Source organism: Rhamphochromis longiceps, linkage group LG17 (assembly GCF_057381845.1).
Source record: "Rhamphochromis longiceps isolate RC_006_pf linkage group LG17, R_longiceps_female_GT1.1, whole genome shotgun sequence".
NCBI lineage: Eukaryota > Metazoa > Chordata > Actinopteri > Cichliformes > Cichlidae > Rhamphochromis > Rhamphochromis longiceps.
In genome coordinates, this window is record NC_140573.1 from 29,601,593 (window position 1) to 29,618,264 (window position 16,672).

At 39.3% G+C, this 16,672-nt stretch overlaps 1 protein-coding gene across 5 annotated transcripts; it reads left to right on the forward strand.

Moving 5' to 3' along the window:
- Positions 1-1,761: 1,761 nt before the first annotated feature.
- impdh1b (IMP (inosine 5'-monophosphate) dehydrogenase 1b) lies at positions 1,762-16,538 on the forward strand. Of its 5 annotated transcripts, none has more exons than XM_085385765.1 (16): positions 1,762-2,016; positions 3,972-4,070; positions 4,251-4,328; positions 7,146-7,194; positions 8,381-8,482; positions 8,605-8,679; positions 10,172-10,378; positions 10,470-10,557; positions 10,647-10,846; positions 12,640-12,730; positions 12,870-12,965; positions 13,281-13,424; positions 13,546-13,690; positions 13,778-13,921; positions 14,005-14,088; positions 14,429-16,538. In XM_085385765.1, exons 1-16 carry the CDS (start codon positions 2,012-2,014, stop codon positions 14,448-14,450), a joined length of 1,629 nt encoding a protein of 542 aa, XP_085241891.1. In that variant the 5' UTR covers positions 1,762-2,011; the 3' UTR covers positions 14,451-16,538. The 5 variants fall into 5 exon arrangements, with proteins under 5 accessions (XP_085241891.1, XP_085241892.1, XP_085241893.1 ...); XM_085385766.1 differs by having other exon boundaries at positions 1,763-1,921; XM_085385767.1 differs by lacking the exon at positions 4,251-4,328 and having other exon boundaries at positions 1,763-2,016.
- Positions 16,539-16,672: the final 134 nt, after the last annotated feature.

The following is a 16,672-nucleotide window of genomic DNA, read 5'->3' on the forward strand; positions in this document are numbered from 1 at the left end:
CATAGAAGGAACAAAGAATGTAGAGGCATCTGGACTGAATCTCCAACCCGGTGTTCTAAAAAGTCCCCCACTCAGATAAGAAAGAAGGTCATTTTTTGGAACAGGCACGCCAAAATCCCTATCTCGAGTCAACAGAAATGCTTAGGGTGGTACCTAAAGCGAGCTGGTTAAGGCAACACCAAACATCTGGGAGCTGAAGCTATTCTGTACAGAGCTATGGGGAGAAATTCATTTAATTCACGTGCAGACTAATCAACAGTTAGTTGCAAACATTTGGTTGTAGCTATTGTTTCACAAGCAAGTCACGTGTAAGAAATTTTCTTTTAGCGCTCATTAGGCTTTTTTCATCTAGTTTGATGAAGGTTTAGGTCATATTTGCAAAGCAATAAAGACCTTTTAACAAGCTTCACAAAATATGTAAGAAATGCTGTTAGCAAACATGCTGTTATGTTTGGCTGTGAGGTGCATGAATGAACAACTCAGCCTGTTTCCTGAAAGTCTGGAATATATCTAATAATAAACTGGAACATACTTGACGTTGGCGAAGTCATCCATGTGAAAAACCTTTTTTGACTGTGCCAGACCTGGTTTGGGTTATTGTTAAAGAGCCTAATTCTTTCCTTCCAGAGAATACAAGACACCCACCATCATATATATAATTGGATGAAAGTAATGCCATGCAAAACATTTATGCTCCTGGCAATACACTGTCAAATTGTCAAGAAGTGTATGGATGCATACACTGACTGTATGGAGTAGTTTGATGTTCCTTATAATTTCAGTTCAGTATAAGTGGGTGTGTACTGAACAGTTTTAGGAACTATTTGGCATCCTTAAAATAGACATCCCTACTTCCGTTGTAGTTGAACTTGCTTGATTTGTTAGAAATCAAAACACCTATAGATATGTTTTCTACTAGTAAGCTGTTTTCTATGTTTACTTTTAATGACTATGTCACATAGAGTAAGGTATTTTTTTCAGTGGTAGAATTTTGCATTCTTAATAAAAAAAATTGTAAGTAAATAACAAAAGATCACAACATTTGTTCAATAAAGGTCCTTTCCTTAAGTCAGCATAGCCAGCCTGAGTTACAGTGTGTTAAAGTATTCAAATGTTCAAATGTTATCATGTGAATGAAATGTGGTTAGTGCTGGCCTTTCATTGCACTTAATCCTGTTAAGAACCTTTGCATGTGACCAAAATTTAAATTCAAGGCAATGTTTCACTAGGTTAAGGATATTAAGCCTTAAAAGTCTCATCTGTATTTCAACCTGATATGATGAAAGAACTGTCTATGGTCACCTGATTTCCACTTTCACTTTGTTAAAGTTCATGCTCACGCACTATGTAGGATCAATCACCATTCAGGCTTCTGCCTTATTCTACCAAGCTTGTATTTACACCAATATCCTATATTTAGTAGTAACACATGAGGATGACTTACACATAGACTATAGTTTGCTAATTACACACAATTAGAGATTTTACCAACAATACAAAAAAGGGGCTATTTTTAAGCGAAAGAAAAACTGCCAGTGTTTAAAGCTGAATATAAAGATTGCCTGGTTATTACTGTGATTTGTCACTATGCTGTGGGCAGGCTGACAAAATGTTAGTGATAAAACTAGTCTGGCTGCACATCCGTGTAGTAAACGTTTCACCTGAGCCCGTGTTGCTACTTTGATTCCAGATATTGTTCCTGATTTCAGGGTCACAGGAAGCACAGGGTTAAACTTGCCTGAAGGGGAGAGGGGATGTGACGCTGCTGCTAATATATAACACCAACACGCACTGTCTGAAGACAGCGATAGGCAATCACTTCTTGACTGGCTTCATCGCTGACGTTTACATCTTGGAGCCACAAAAGACTGCTGTTTTTCTTTTATTTTTTTGGCTAAAAAAATCCAGTTTGTCTTTCGAGGTAACGGGAACAAACTGCTTTCTGTTTTAATTGCTCTCAGTCTACAGCTGGAAAGTTACCTCCTTTTTGGCCAGCGTGGGCATCCGCTCAATGAGGTAGCTAGCTAACCGTAATCTGCAAAAGATGTTGAGTTTACCATAGCAGAAAAGATGCGTAGTTTAAATTGCTTTCGCTTACCGGTTTTAAAGATATAAGAAGCTTGTTTTAGAGTGTCGGGAGCCTTGTTTTTTTTCTCCCACAAGCGAAGCTAAAATAAGAGAATAGCTAATGCTAAATGCTAATGGTTTCTCCCACATGTCTGCACGTATAGTTCAGCATATAACCAGGATGCAGTGCGTGAAAACTTTGGGATGTGTGTTTTCGTTTTCGTTTTTATAAAATAACTGTTTTATTGTGAGCAGGATGTTTATTTTATTCGTGCAGGCATTACTCTTAAGGGGGCAATATGAATATTCACGAGAGTATCTAAAACTGAATCTGACGCTATTGGGGAAAACATTATTTGTGTTAAACATTAACGACTGATTGACTTGGCCAGCTTATCAGTTAATTTATTACTTATAATTACTGCTTAGTGTTTAGTACAAGTACAAGGTGGTTGTTAAAACACTCGTGGTGATAAGGCTTTCAGTCCTACGTATACTGGTAATGGTTTACTATTACTTTAGGTTAATAGCTTGACTCGACAGACTGACTTCATTGAGTGATTATGTATTTTTGAACAGCTAAATTATAACGGTGTTACTCACATAATTTTAATATTATTAGACGCAATGAACTTGGTTCAAGTAGAAGTAAACAAACTAAACTTTACGTTTCTGGAAATGCTAGATAAGGTCTTGCAACCTTTATGCAACCACATGCTTTAGGAAAATGCAACATATGCCACTGAACGCAGCACCAAACTCGCTCAAAAAGTCTTCTGAAATATCACCGATCGCCTGATATACCAGAGGGTTTATTCAATATAGAAATAGACCAAAATATTTACCAAGTATTAGAATGCGTTTTTTTCCCGACGTGGTTTAAATACTCAAACGCCAACCTTGGGAGCAAGGTTCACCTGTTAGCTAACGTTTGCTAAGCCTAAATGAGTAGTGATTTGAAACCCAAGGTAATTCATAAGCATGTGAGCTAAGTGTTGCTAAAATGTAATAATCCGTTATAGCTTCTGGAAAATGAGCGATGTGGAGGGTCCTCGATAGCATGGATAAGGTTACACGGATGATGCATAGTCGCATCTCTGTATAAACAAAGGCAGGTCTGACTGCCATGTTTTTGCTAACTCCCGGCGTGCAGCGCAAGCAGCTAATGTTTGCTAGCTGATAATGCAATGTGGGTCACTAGGGGAGTAAACGTTATCGTGCAAATGTAGATGACACGGCGTTTTGAGGTTACCGTGTTCTTCTGACATTTAATCCAAATCTTTTAACTCTACTGTTTTGCATTTCATTCCTTGAAAATCGAAAGCATGCATGATTGGCTAATATGGAATGGTGCAGTTATATGTTAGTGGGTCACCCGGCCATGGTTTCCTTCACACGCGATGGTGTGGAGAGTAGTGCACCGTTATCTGCCTCGTGTGCGGTTTGTTTGGCATTAGATTAGTTATTAAATAATAACGTGTTTAATGTTTTTATTACACATCTCCCTTCAGCAGAGACTCGATTTTTATTTTAGTTTAGTGAGTTGTGGCTAAGCTGTGGTATTTACCCGTAGAAGTGTTGTGGGTTTCTGAGTGTCCCCTGTTTTGGGTTTAAAAGGTGATCTCATCTTAAGTACCACCAGCAAGGTTGCAAGTTTAGTACAGGATTATTTATGGGGGAAGCACCTGTCACGCAGGCGCACTGACCCCAGGCTGGCTGGGGATGTTGATGTTGCCATGGTTATACCTTCCTGTGAGAAGGTCACCCACCAAAGCTCTGCCTGCACAGTGGCTGTGCAGTCTTCCTGCAGAGCGTCATTACACTGTCTGTAGATGAACATCCTAATGTTGAGTGTTGGCGTTAAAACAGCTGATTGAAGTGGCTTTGTTTTGGTCATTTGACAGCATGGCAGATTACCTAATAAGTGGTGGCACAGGCTACATTCCCGATGATGGGCTCTCGGCACAGCAGCTCTTCTCCACTGGAGGTGGTCTAACATACAAGTAAGTTTCCCTTCATTGCAAAGTTTTTGTTTCGTTTGTTTTTCTTGAAAATGTTTTCATTAATTTCAAAGTAAGGTTTCCTCATTTAAAAAAAGGAAAAAAAACCAACCTTTTTGCGAAGTTGTGGGTGGAGTGTAAGCACCAGTGCTTTGTAATGGCCAACACGTTTTGAACCGGCAGATCTGACCAACAGTGTGTTGTCTCCGATGGTCAAACGGCTGAAGAGCTATGCTCTAAAGGAGATGGGTTGACTTACAAGTGAGTAAAAGAAAAAAAAACAGTCACCTTCAAACTGAAAATCCTTGATCTATCTAAATAGTGAATTCATAGAGGAGAAGCAAATAATTGTTCTTCTACAGCAACTTTATTTTGACTGCAACAAACTATATCAAAAATCCCATGAACCGCGGCGCATGAAGGCAGATGGTAGATATAAGGCTTTGTGAAATTCTTAACTTGATTTGGGTCATGGGAATGAAAATTGCTTTCACGGGACATCGCTGTTTTATTAACTTCAACTAATCATCAAAGTATGTGACCTCTCCTGTAAATGCAGAAAGCATGATGGAGCAGCTTGTGCTCTTTAGCATGAATACTTTTGATAAAAGCACTCATTTCTGACCTCTTGCAATTCTTGCACTCCTCTGCTTGACATTCTGATGACATGCTGTATAGACACGCACATGCTGGATTTTGTGTAGACTTATTTTCCTTCATTAACTCTTGTAAATAGCCTTTTATTTTCATAACCATAAATGAACAAAGCAAGCTAAGTTGTAGTGGTTGTTTGGCACTAAACAACCAATTTAATCTTGCCTGCATTCATAAGTTCCCTATAGTGCGTCACGTGTGGAGGGAAAGGTTGCAAACGTGACTGCCTGAATTGATATCATGTGAATTTCAGGGGTAATTGATAAGAATGAAATTCAGATCAGTTTCTCGACCTCCTAATTAACGCAATGCAGATAGCTGACTCAGCATATATAGTCCACCTAAAAATTATTTTTTTATTATATGAATGAAAAAAATATTTGATTACAAACTTTTTTTTTTCTTGGAGGAAATAGTCAAACAGGGAAACTGATACACAGTTGCAGGAAGATAGAATCAGATTTCTGTGAGTGGCAGCTTCCTGCTATACCAGATGCAGCAACCTTGTTCTGAATGCGACGTGTCAACATTTTGCTCCAATCAAGTCTACTTTCACACCTTTTCTTCCTGTAATGGCCCTCAAAGTATCAGTGCACGACTGCCTGTATACCGACTGTCTGTTCAAGGCAGTGTTAAGAGCACACAAATGAGTTTTAGATGCCGACACTGTTCAGTACATCTACAGGTTCCTTCCTGTACATGTCTCTGTTCTAATGCAGCTTTCTGACACAAACAGGGTATTTACTGTGGTTGCATATGAGGTCACTGCCATCCACACAAAGCTACAGGCTTTAATTAACCCGTTTAATTCAAGCTATATAAATAAATGTGTGAACTTTTGAGACTTGGAGCCGAGTGTACACTTTCAAAATCATTTTAAATGTTAAAGCTGGTAAGGAGAACTTGCATGGCAGCATTCTCCTAGACTGGGGTGGGGTCACACTTAGCCAAAGTTACCTCAGGCTAAGGATGGAATATTTTAAGCATGACATTATGATCTTTAGGTAGTAATGAAATGTTTCTTTGGTAGTCAGTTTTAATAAAGGGAGGTGACTCGGATACAGAGATCTAACCTGTACCAATTAACTTTAATAATAGGATTGTAGGGTGTGGGCACATAGTGCTGTACAAACCTTGATACCTTCAGAGCTTCGTTTCTGTGCTTTGTCTTTCAAAATCAGTGTCAGTTTTACCCTCAACCAAGCTCTGAAATCTAACTAAAACCAAAATAATATTAATAATAATAATACAGTGCGGCTAAAACCTGTGATAATACACACAACTATACAACTTCAGTGCCAGGGAAAAAGCTGACAGGTGAAGGCCTGTTGTGGCCTTTGGTTTTACTTTGAAACCATTAGCATGGTAGATTTGTCTACATTTAACGTTCAAATGCAACCTGTGCGATATGGCCGAGCCAGTGTTTTCTTTAGGAGTCAAAGCCAACACGGCAATCAGGTTACTGCTGACTTGGGGTCAGCAGTAAGCAGACAGTATAGTCTGTGTGCTGCAGCTGCGGTTTGTGGCTTCTGCTAAATGACAGCAGATGTTCCCTGGACATTTTGCTTGTCCCGTTTTGCGCTTTAAAGTGAGGGTAGGCAAAGCCTTCTACCAGATTTCTCTACTCCTGTTCTCAGTTAGACCCGCTTTATGTTTGTGTACTGTTACCTCATAGTTTCCTCCAACATTCACTAGATGTATAAAGCTTCACTTATTCCTCCTTATTTCCATTTGTCCCCTGCTTTTCCCCCCCCCCTCTCTCTCTTACATAAACATCTCAAAAAACCCACAAAATACATACAGACTCGAGCTGAAAAATAAACACATCATTCCCACGTCTGGCGCTCGCTGCTTCACTCATCTTTCTGCCTCTTATTGTGTTTATACAGGCCAGGAGCTGAAAAGAGGTCAACTGTAGCTTTTTACCAAGTAGAGGGCGCACCCAGCTGCACTTAGTGTCTGTACTCAGCCGCAATGCCATTTTGTAATTTTCTGGGAACCACGATGTGGTGCAAGAGCGTCCAAAAATGGGTTGTTGTCCTTGGTTAAAATATTACACAGAAGGAGAGGAGTGACTCTGTAGGAAAGTGACTTAAAAAAATTATTACAAGGCCTTGATTACAATCAGAAGTCTATTCACATTCTTTGATAATCTAAATAGTTCTGTTATCACTACAGATCAAAAACTGTAGTACTTTTATTAGTTTGTTCAGTACACCCCATTTGCTTTGAGATACTCCTCAAAGTTGTGAAATCCTTTAATTCATCTGGTTTTCTTAGGCATGCCATTACAAGCTTTCACTGAAACATATAGAACACCATCTCCTGGAATATTTCTGAGGTGTTGTTGGAGTTTTAGACCTCACAATACTGCTAAACTGCTGCTATTAGCCCCTTACTTTGCACTTTGCTTATGTCTTTCAGCGATTTCCTGATTTTACCTGGCTTCATCGACTTTACCTCTGACGAAGTGGTGAGTAGCGTACACATGTGAACAAGGAATCTGAGTCATATTTTTGCCCTTTTAAAACAGTCTGCATCTTTTGGTCTCTTTCTGCTTTGCTATTTTTTTTTTTTTTTTTTTTTTTTTTTTTCCCCCCCCAATGTGGTCACCCACTGGCTGCTCCCTCACCCTTGTGGTCACATTTGTGTCCGGTTAGTTACTCATCTTGCAGCAGGCAAAAAGGGGGGTTAATCTCAGGGCTTTACGGGAAATCCCTCTCCTCTGCTTCGTCTATCTGAAGGTTTAATTTAGTTTTAATCTCTTTCTGTTTCCTTACGAGTTAGAGTGCTTTCTTTACTATGGGACATATTTGCCTGGCTGCCATATTATGTTCTAGTTGTTTTCTCCACAGTCTTGGTCTGCCCTAGTTTTTCTCAGGATAGTGAACCTATTCATGCTTAAATAACACAAATGCTTGCACAACCTTGAATAGTGAATAAGTCTAAATACTTTGAGGCATAGAAGCATGAAGTAGTGCTGTGTGTTGAGGGTGGTGGTGTTTTGGGACATTGTTTGCAGTCATGGTCTTCCTCACATTCTTTAATACCTCACAGTAGAATTTAGCAGGTTGGTGCAGTTGTGTGCTCTGGCAAAGTGGCGTTAGGCATTTTCTCTGGCCTTCACCATAAACCTCTAAAGAAAACGCTGCAAGCACCCACTATAGTTTATGTCTACATCAGATACTGTTGAGCCACTTCCCTGGTTTCCCATGTTAGTGGAATGTTATTATTTTCACTCTGCCAGTGGATTGAAACGAAATGTGCTGGTTGTTTTGGGAATCGGCGATAAGTAAAAGTAAACCTGGTCGTTGGACACTGTAGTGTGGCTCATCCCTATTTTTTTCCAGACAGTGTCATGTTTCTTTCCCTGGTAGGAACAACAGTTGCAGTATGTTACGTCAGTGTCTTTTAATTTGGAGGCATTTCATATCTAATATGAACTAAATCTAAAGCTTAAAATATTTTTTTTAAGCTTAAAATTGGCTCCATTGTTTTCCCGTTTTTATAAAAGTTTGCTTGTATTAACCTTGTTGTGTCCTTCTGGTGTCTGATCTGAAGGATATTTACAGTGAAGTCCTTCATGGCTATCTAGTTCATTCTGCCCCCTGGTGGACCACATGCAAAATATTCAATCCCCTATTTTTTTTGTCTTTCAGGACCTGACATCAGCACTGACTAGGAAGATTACATTGAAAACCCCTCTCATTTCCTCCCCCATGGACACTGTGACAGAGTCGGCCATGGCAATAGCTATGGCGGTAAGAAACTAGCATCTTAAGGACACAGTTTTTTATTTTTTTATTTTTTCTGTAACTGTTTAATCAAAAAGCACACATCTCATTCTTTCTTTCTTTCTTTTTTCTTTTAAAAAATTTGGTAGCTAATGGGAGGCATTGGCATTATTCACCACAACTGCACACCAGAATTCCAAGCCAACGAGGTCCGCAAGGTCAAGGTAAACTGTGACTGCATACAAATATTTATACACATTAAAGGGTGCTAACTAGAGCAGGGCAATATGGCCAAAAATATTTATCACGATATATATATTTGAAAATTTGCGATAACGATATAACTGACGCGAGACAAAATACAACTCCACAACTTCACTAGCGCAAAAAAAACTCGATCCATTTATTTTCACTTAAACAAGCAGCTGTTTTTTTTTATTTTTTTTTTTATGTGCATTAAAGCTATATAAAAATTATCCACTGAAGTTAAAAAGAGGTGCTTTGCAACATTAAACTGCAGTGTGCCAAATATAAAGTCAAATACGTATTTTTCGGACCATAAGGTGCACGGGATTATAAGGCACATTAAGCGAAACAAAGCAGTCGGATAAATCAAACTTTATTCAACTCATACTTCTTGCTTCCTCCACTTCTGTACCATTGATTCATTAATGCTGTATTCTATCACAGCTGCTCTATTCCTGTGTTGTTGCAGTATATTAATGACTATTAGTTTCCTGTCTTCATTTATTTTACAAGTGATAGCAGAGCTGTACGTTTGAATGTTTTCAGAAATCTCTGTCAGAACATGCTATATCATGCTTAGGTAACTAGCAAAACTAGCGAGCTAACTTCCGCTAACGTCCTGCTAACTTCTAACTCCGTTAAGTGTAATAAATTCTGTTCTCATGGATGCCTGGATGTTAAACTTAATAGACATTCATACACCTGGTAAAGCAGCAATGCTGATAGTTTTATTAAAGATGAAAGAATTTAGACCGTTTTTAACTCTCAGTGATGCTGCAGTGTTCGTTTGACTTTGGGACCTGAATCGGACGGAGTTTAGGACCCAGATTACTCCCAGATTTACGAGCGCCTTAGTCCGACAAATAATAAAGACGGCTGCTTGCATGTTCTACAACAAAATGTGCTTTGTTGTGTATCTGACGGACAAACGCCAAACCAGTTCCACATCACTGAAGTGGCACCACTTTTACAAACTAATTCTGGTTCATCCGTTTCACTCAACAATCCGCTTTCTCCTTTCTCATTCTTCGTTACCGCCATGCTTTTTCGGCCATGTGCGTATGAAAACAAAGGCACTGCGCATGCGCGCGTTACCCATAATATATCGCGATATTTTAATTTCTTATCGTTGCCTAACATTGTACCGGTATTACTGTGAACGGTATAATATGGCCCAGCCCTAGTGCTAACCTTTACCTCAACCAACATAATTCAGCTGTTGTGTGATTCATGCTCTTGACTTTTCTTGTTATGGTGTCCCATCTTGTCCCTATATAGGCTATGGTAATGGCGTCACATGTGTGTTATATTTGTGTGTGTGTGTGTTACTTACTGTTTTTCTGCTGCTTCTGCTCACGATTTTTTTTTTTTTTTTTGTGTAGTGTGTTTTGGCTTTTGCTGTTTTTTTTTTTTTGCCACATTACCGATGTACAGTGGAAAATAATTGTTTTGGTTTCTGTTGGCTTCCAGAGGTTCGAACAGGGTTTTATTACAGACCCAGTTGTTATGAGTCCACGCCACACAGTCGGGGATGTGTTTGAGGCCAAAGTTAGACATGGTTTCTCTGGTATTCCTGTCACAGAGACAGGAAAAATGGGCAGCAAACTGGTGGGTATTGTCACCTCCAGAGATATCGACTTCCTCTCTGAGAAAGACCGTGGCAAGCCTTTGGAGGAGGTGTGTGTTCTTGTTGCTTTTAAGAAACTCTGTCATTTATAAAAACTTGGCTTTACCCGATTATTTTTACACTGACCCCGTCTTCTCTCAGGCTATGACTAAGAGGGAGGAGTTGGTAGTGGCTCCTGCTGGTGTTACACTAAAAGAAGCCAATGATATTCTGCAGCGCAGCAAAAAAGGTGAATTTAAAGAAAAAGTATTTGTGTAATAGATGTTGGACTTCTTTTTGGTTATTGTATTTTAATAGCCCGACTTTCTGTGTAACCAGGCAAGCTTCCCATTGTAAATGATAACGATGAACTGGTGGCCATTATTGCCAGAACGGATCTAAAGAAGAACCGGGAGTACCCCCTCGCCTCCAAAGACTCACGCAAACAGCTTCTCTGTGGTGCTGCTATCGGAACCAGGGAGGACGACAAATACAGACTGGACCTGCTGGTGCAAGCTGGAGTTGATGTCGTTGTACTGGTTGGTGCTTTTTAAAAAGTTAGATTGTGGTCGGTGCTTTAATAATGATCGGTCACATCACAGATACTTGGATGTATTGTAGAGAAGATAAATCTTTATTGTCATTACACAGTCATAAAAACTGTCCCCCATCGGCACTACTTAGAAGATTCATTTCAAATTTTAGAGCAGCTTGTAGCTAAATGGCAGCCACTGTCAGTCACATGGCTAATTTCTATAATTTTCTCATTAAGAAGTATTTCAGATTATATTTTAATAGTTTTGGAAATTATTTTAAGGTTTGTTTGTTTTTGTTTTTCTTACATTATTGTATAGCTAAAACATATTTTAGAATTCATAAAAAAACAGTACTATAAACAGCGCAATAAGACATCTAAATAATTAGCCTTGAAAAGAAAAAAAAACTACTGTAGTAAACTTAAAAAAACTGATTTTTAATTGGAGGTACTAACGTTAAGAAAGTATTAAAACAGGGCACTTACATTGAAAGGGATTGAACTGGTCATTGACTGCATTTTAAAACTGACACTACAGAGTGCTACACAGAAATTGAGATGCAATATGAGATTATGGGGTTTTATTTTAACATTGACATCATTTTTAAAATGCTAAGGGGTCTGTCGGTGATTCTAGTGTTAAATGGCGACAGGATGTGAAACCTGTGTCATGTTTTGGTTTCACTGAAGAGCCTAGCAGTGTGGCTGTTGTTAATATTGGCCATATAATGGCAGGTCTGAAGCGCCTTGAGGCGACTTTTGTTGTGATTTGGCGCAATATAAATAAAATTTGATTGAATAGATCTCGAAAAAGAGTACAGGCACTATTCATGCATGATGAGAAACTGTCAGACTCCGTGTAGAACACTCTACTGTAACTAAACACAACTAAATGGAATGGGTACCACCTTGTGGTGCGATTCAGTATTGCAGGTAAATTACAAACTGATGTTATAGCCCAAATCATACTTCCTGTTGCTGTGTTTTGTTTTAAAATTGTAGCTTAAATGTTAATTATTACAGAGTAAAATTCTCAAGGAGATATGTGACTAAGTCCACAAATAAATCCATGGATCCGTGGGGTCTGCCCCCTAGGGGTGCAGAGCCATTGTAATGGGGGGGCGGTATGAAAAGGGGGGGGAACAACAACACTTGGACACTGCTAGCACGGGGCACCTACACAAACGCAAAGCAGGAGATGAAGCATAGCTGAATATGTTTCCAAACCAACTTCATTCTAAGCCAAAGACTAGAAAATATGGTGAAGCATATCTTCCCTTTGGCTTCACCTGCACAAGTGCCAAGGTAGGTCTCCCTTGCATAGTTGGTTTTCCCTTCATCGGGAGCAGGCGTTGGGCTCTTCAAATCACACAGTATCCCACATTCTTGATTTTTAGTTCACAAACACTTGTTGTAATGACTAACTACTCCTGACATTTTGGAGATGATAGCTCTTTATTCAGTAAAGTTACAGCGGGATACAAATAACATCAGGCTGATCCTGCCGCAATTTGTTCCCCCTGTCTAAATCACGGACAAACAGTATCCCACAGTTGTTTATATTTTTAAACCCATTTTTTTTGAAAAATGTATTGATAGCAATGTTGAATATTATTAAACAGGAAAAAAACAACCACATGTAAAAAAACACACGGCGACGCCATTCAAATGTCTGTTTTGACTTATTAGGTGTTACTGTATTTTATGGTCTAAACTTATTATGTTTAAACCATAAATATTTTTTTATATATATTTTCTTTTTTTTCTTTTTTTCTTTTTTTTTTTTTTTTTTTTTAGGACTCCTCGCAAGGCAACTCGGTGTATCAGATCAACATGATAAACTATATTAAGCAGAAGTATCAAGAATTACAAGTGGTGGGAGGAAATGGTGAGTCTGTTGGTGTGGGGAGTGAGTATTATGTGGCTGTCCCTTTATGAAAAGTAACATAAATGACAACAAAATAAACAGATATATAATTTTTTGCACACATTTCTTGACAGTTTTCACTTTTCCACCTTTCCTACAGTGGTCACAGCAGCCCAGGCCAAAAATCTGATTGATGCCGGCGTGGATGCTCTGAGAGTCGGCATGGGCTGCGGCTCCATCTGCATCACACAAGAAGGTATTCAGTGTGGAAACCGTGATATGATGATAGAACTTAAGTGTAGTGATAAGTATTTATAAAAAATTATGCCGATCCTTTTTCCGGCAATGAGCTTTGCTAAGATGAAAAGGCCATCAGTTGCTAGTGGAAACTAATACCCTGAGACCACTCCTAGTTGTCATGGTGATTTGCCGAGGCCTCTGTTCTGTGTTGCCATGGGGACCGGTCTCATGTTCAGACTAGGTCATGTTTATACTAAAACAAACAAACGAACAAAAACAGTGTTTTTAAAACAACATGGCAGTCACGTTTGATGTGTTTTCTACTTTCTAGTCATGGCATGTGGACGACCCCAGGGGACCTCTGTGTACAAGGTGGCAGAGTATGCTAGGCGTTTCGGTGTGCCAGTCATCGCTGACGGTGGCATTCAAACTGTGGGCCATGTGGTGAAGGCTTTAGCTCTCGGTGCATCAACTGGTGAGGTTTAAGAGATGGCGACGTGCAGTTTGTTCAAGCTAATATTTCATATAGGTCTTTAGAAATGTCTGATTTCTATACAGTGGAGCGGTCTTTCACAAGAAATTTGCTCTCACTCCAGTTATGATGGGCTCCTTGCTAGCAGCCACAACTGAGGCTCCTGGAGAGTACTTCTTTGCAGACGGTGTGCGACTGAAAAAGTATCGTGGTATGGGCTCCCTGGATGCAATGGAGAAAAGCACAAGCAGTCAGAAACGCTATTTTAGGTATGTGTGAGGTTATTAAAAGCTACAGCTATTGTAATATTGTGAACCACTGGGATGTATATGAATTTGGTGATATGTTGTCCACAGTGAGGGTGACAAAGTGAAAGTAGCCCAGGGTGTGTCGGGCTCAGTCCAGGACAAGGGTTCCATTCACAAGTTTGTACCATACCTGATAGCAGGAATCCAACATGGGTGCCAAGATATTGGGGCAAAGAGTCTTTCCGTCCTTCGGTGAGTTGTGTGTGTGTGTTTTTTAAGGTTATGAGATGCTTTTATAAGCAGTATGTATGATGGTGCTTGTATGTTTTATACAGTTCCATGATGTACTCTGGAGAGTTGAAGTTTGAGAAGCGCACCTTATCTGCACAGGTGGAGGGTGGTGTTCATGGTCTCCACTCGTAAGTGCAAAAACCCACAAAAGAATGTCTTTTCTTTTAGTCATATTTTAGCTACTTGATATAAACAGTGTAGAGTGTAGACTGTATATAAAAGATGGGCAGCCGTTTCTTAATCTTTCTGGTTTCTAAAGAGCAGCAAACAGAAAAAAATCAGAGTAGAAGTCGATAAGAAACTGCTGCTGCTGCCTGCCTGATGTTACCTCAGAAAAGATGAGTTTCATTTTGTAATATGTGAGCCCACTGAGAGAAATGGAGGGTAAAGCATGATACGCGGTAGCACAGACAGTGCCCATGCATCCTTTCATGAACTAGCTGATTTGGTGTTTCTTTGCCTCCACAGATTTGAGAAGAGGCTTTACTGAACAGGGGTGTGACATGTGGATCACCCAGTGCACAGGACCTTCCCAATCTTACAGTGACCAAATGTTATATCGCTACTTCTGCTAGAACACATGCCGCCAACTACACCCCCTCTGCAGCATCATATTCACTGTTGCTCTTTCTGATCTTACCCGGCTGGTCTAGAGGGAGGGGGGAAAAGAAGGGGGAGGAGGGGCATCGCAGCGAAGTGTGAATTTTCAAACTGACACCTAACTCTCTGAACACCTTGGATTTTGCACTTAAGAAGCAGAGCATCAGGGTCTTTGGAAAAACACACACACCTGTATCACAGCTATACAGCCCGATCCCAGTTATATGTGCGTGTCGATGGCAGTGAGAGAACAAAGGGGTTGAATTAAGAATAGTGTGCTTGAATGTGTGATATAGTTTTGTGTATGTGTGTGTGTGGGGACAGACAAAGTGAAGGTGCGCTATGTTTATTTGTCCTGTTTCTGTTAGTGAGCTGACAACAGTCATTGTGCGCCGGTCCCATCAGCATCCTTTTTTTTGTCTTTATTTCTTAATTTCCCCCTGATGTTTACCTGCGAGTTGCCTCAAACATCCCATTTTGGAACCAGAATAATACACACATGCAAACAACAAGAGAAACACTTCTGCTCTATTTGTGCAGCGTGGCAGTCGATCACGGCAAACATCATTACAGGTATGCGCTGCACGAAGAGTAGCCGCTTATAGTTGAGCATTCATTCACTCGGTGTATCGTGCAGTCAGAAATACACGGCCATGGTAGTCATCTGGTCAAGTTTGTCTCCTCCAGTGTCAACAGATGGAGGTCAGACCTGCAACCTTTTTATCTTCGTGAATATTCATTTACCCCTTAGACATACTGAGCCGAATAACCAGTGTCCCATCTCGATGTGTAGTGTTCATGTGTTGAGCAAGGAGAGGACCAAAATCCGAAGATCAGGTATATTTAAAGGAGAAAAAAAACAATAAAAATGTGTCAATCAAAAATAGTTGAGTTTTTTTGCCCGTACTTTGAATACTTTTAGATATATTAAAAACAACAAAAGCTTTATATTAAACCTGTATAGTCTCGGGGAGGGGGGCTTTGAAATGAGCATGAAGGGTTTTTGATATGCATGTTTTTTTTTCACTAAGCCAACCGTGGCTGTATTTATATTCTGCGTTAATTGCATACATACTGCCAAGTGTATTTACACTTCGTTTGACACTTCTTTTATAAGTTAAAAACCAAAATTGGTGCAACAAGTTGCTTCTCACTTGTTTGTTCCTGCTCTTTTCACGTCGTGGCATAGTTTCTCGGAGTCTTAAAGTGTCTTTTCACTGGAGACATGCCTTGAAACGGGGGTGGGTAACAGCTGTAAGACGGCTATGTGAAAATGCATTGAAATGCATAATGTTACAGACCTTCTTGACTCCATTTCTTGCTTTGAAACAGTCTCATTGTTTGTTTTTATCGTTAAGCTTATGTAGGAGTAGGTTTATTTTCTAACATTTTCATACAAAGTTATGTTTTTTTTTTTTGTGGCCCAGAGTGTAAGCAAGAATTGTTTTCCTAACTGGCTAATGTATTACACCCTGCGCAGGGTTCACTTGACTAACATGATCTTGCAGCTGGGCTGAATTGCAAAAAGTACATTAAAATATATGGAGACTTGTATACCTGTAGTTGGAAATGACTGCTGCTTGTTTTCAGTTTCCCCACCTAAAGTTGTAATTCAGGTTTTTAAAACGTCTTAAGTTGTCAAGTACAGAGTCCTGTTGGTCCATCTAAAAAGGCACAAATACAGTTATTTGAAGTAGTTTTTTTTTTTTTTTTTGCCTTATCAGCCTCACAAGCGTTGCCAAAACACAGCGGTTGCTTATGCAACTTGCAATCTAAATGACAAGATAACTGCAATTTAATTTTTAATTTTTTTTAATTTTTATTTTTTTAGATGGACTAAAAAGACTTTGTATGTAGTAAATCGTTTAGGGGAATTTGAGGACTGTTGTGTCAGAACATGTTTACAGTAAAACACTCGACAGAGGAACGTTGCTTTTGCTGTTCATCAAAGTAAAAAGAATAAATGAATAAAACCATGTATGGGCTGTTGTCTTTTTGTATGAACCAAGTTATTTGTTTCAAGATATAAAAGAAGCAAACTTACTATAAAAACAAATCTTTATTAAACAATATGTTGACAAAGTTATAGATAAACATAAATAAGTTAGTAAG

Bases quoted from the DNA above. Each gene is read 5' to 3' on its own strand.
- impdh1b (XM_085385765.1), top strand. The intron at 12,731-12,869 runs GTGAGTCTGTTG...CCTTTCCTACAG, and splicing joins ACAAGTGGTGGGAGGAAATG to TGGTCACAGCAGCCCAGGCC. The intron at 12,966-13,280 runs GTATTCAGTGTG...TCTACTTTCTAG, and splicing joins CATCTGCATCACACAAGAAG to TCATGGCATGTGGACGACCC.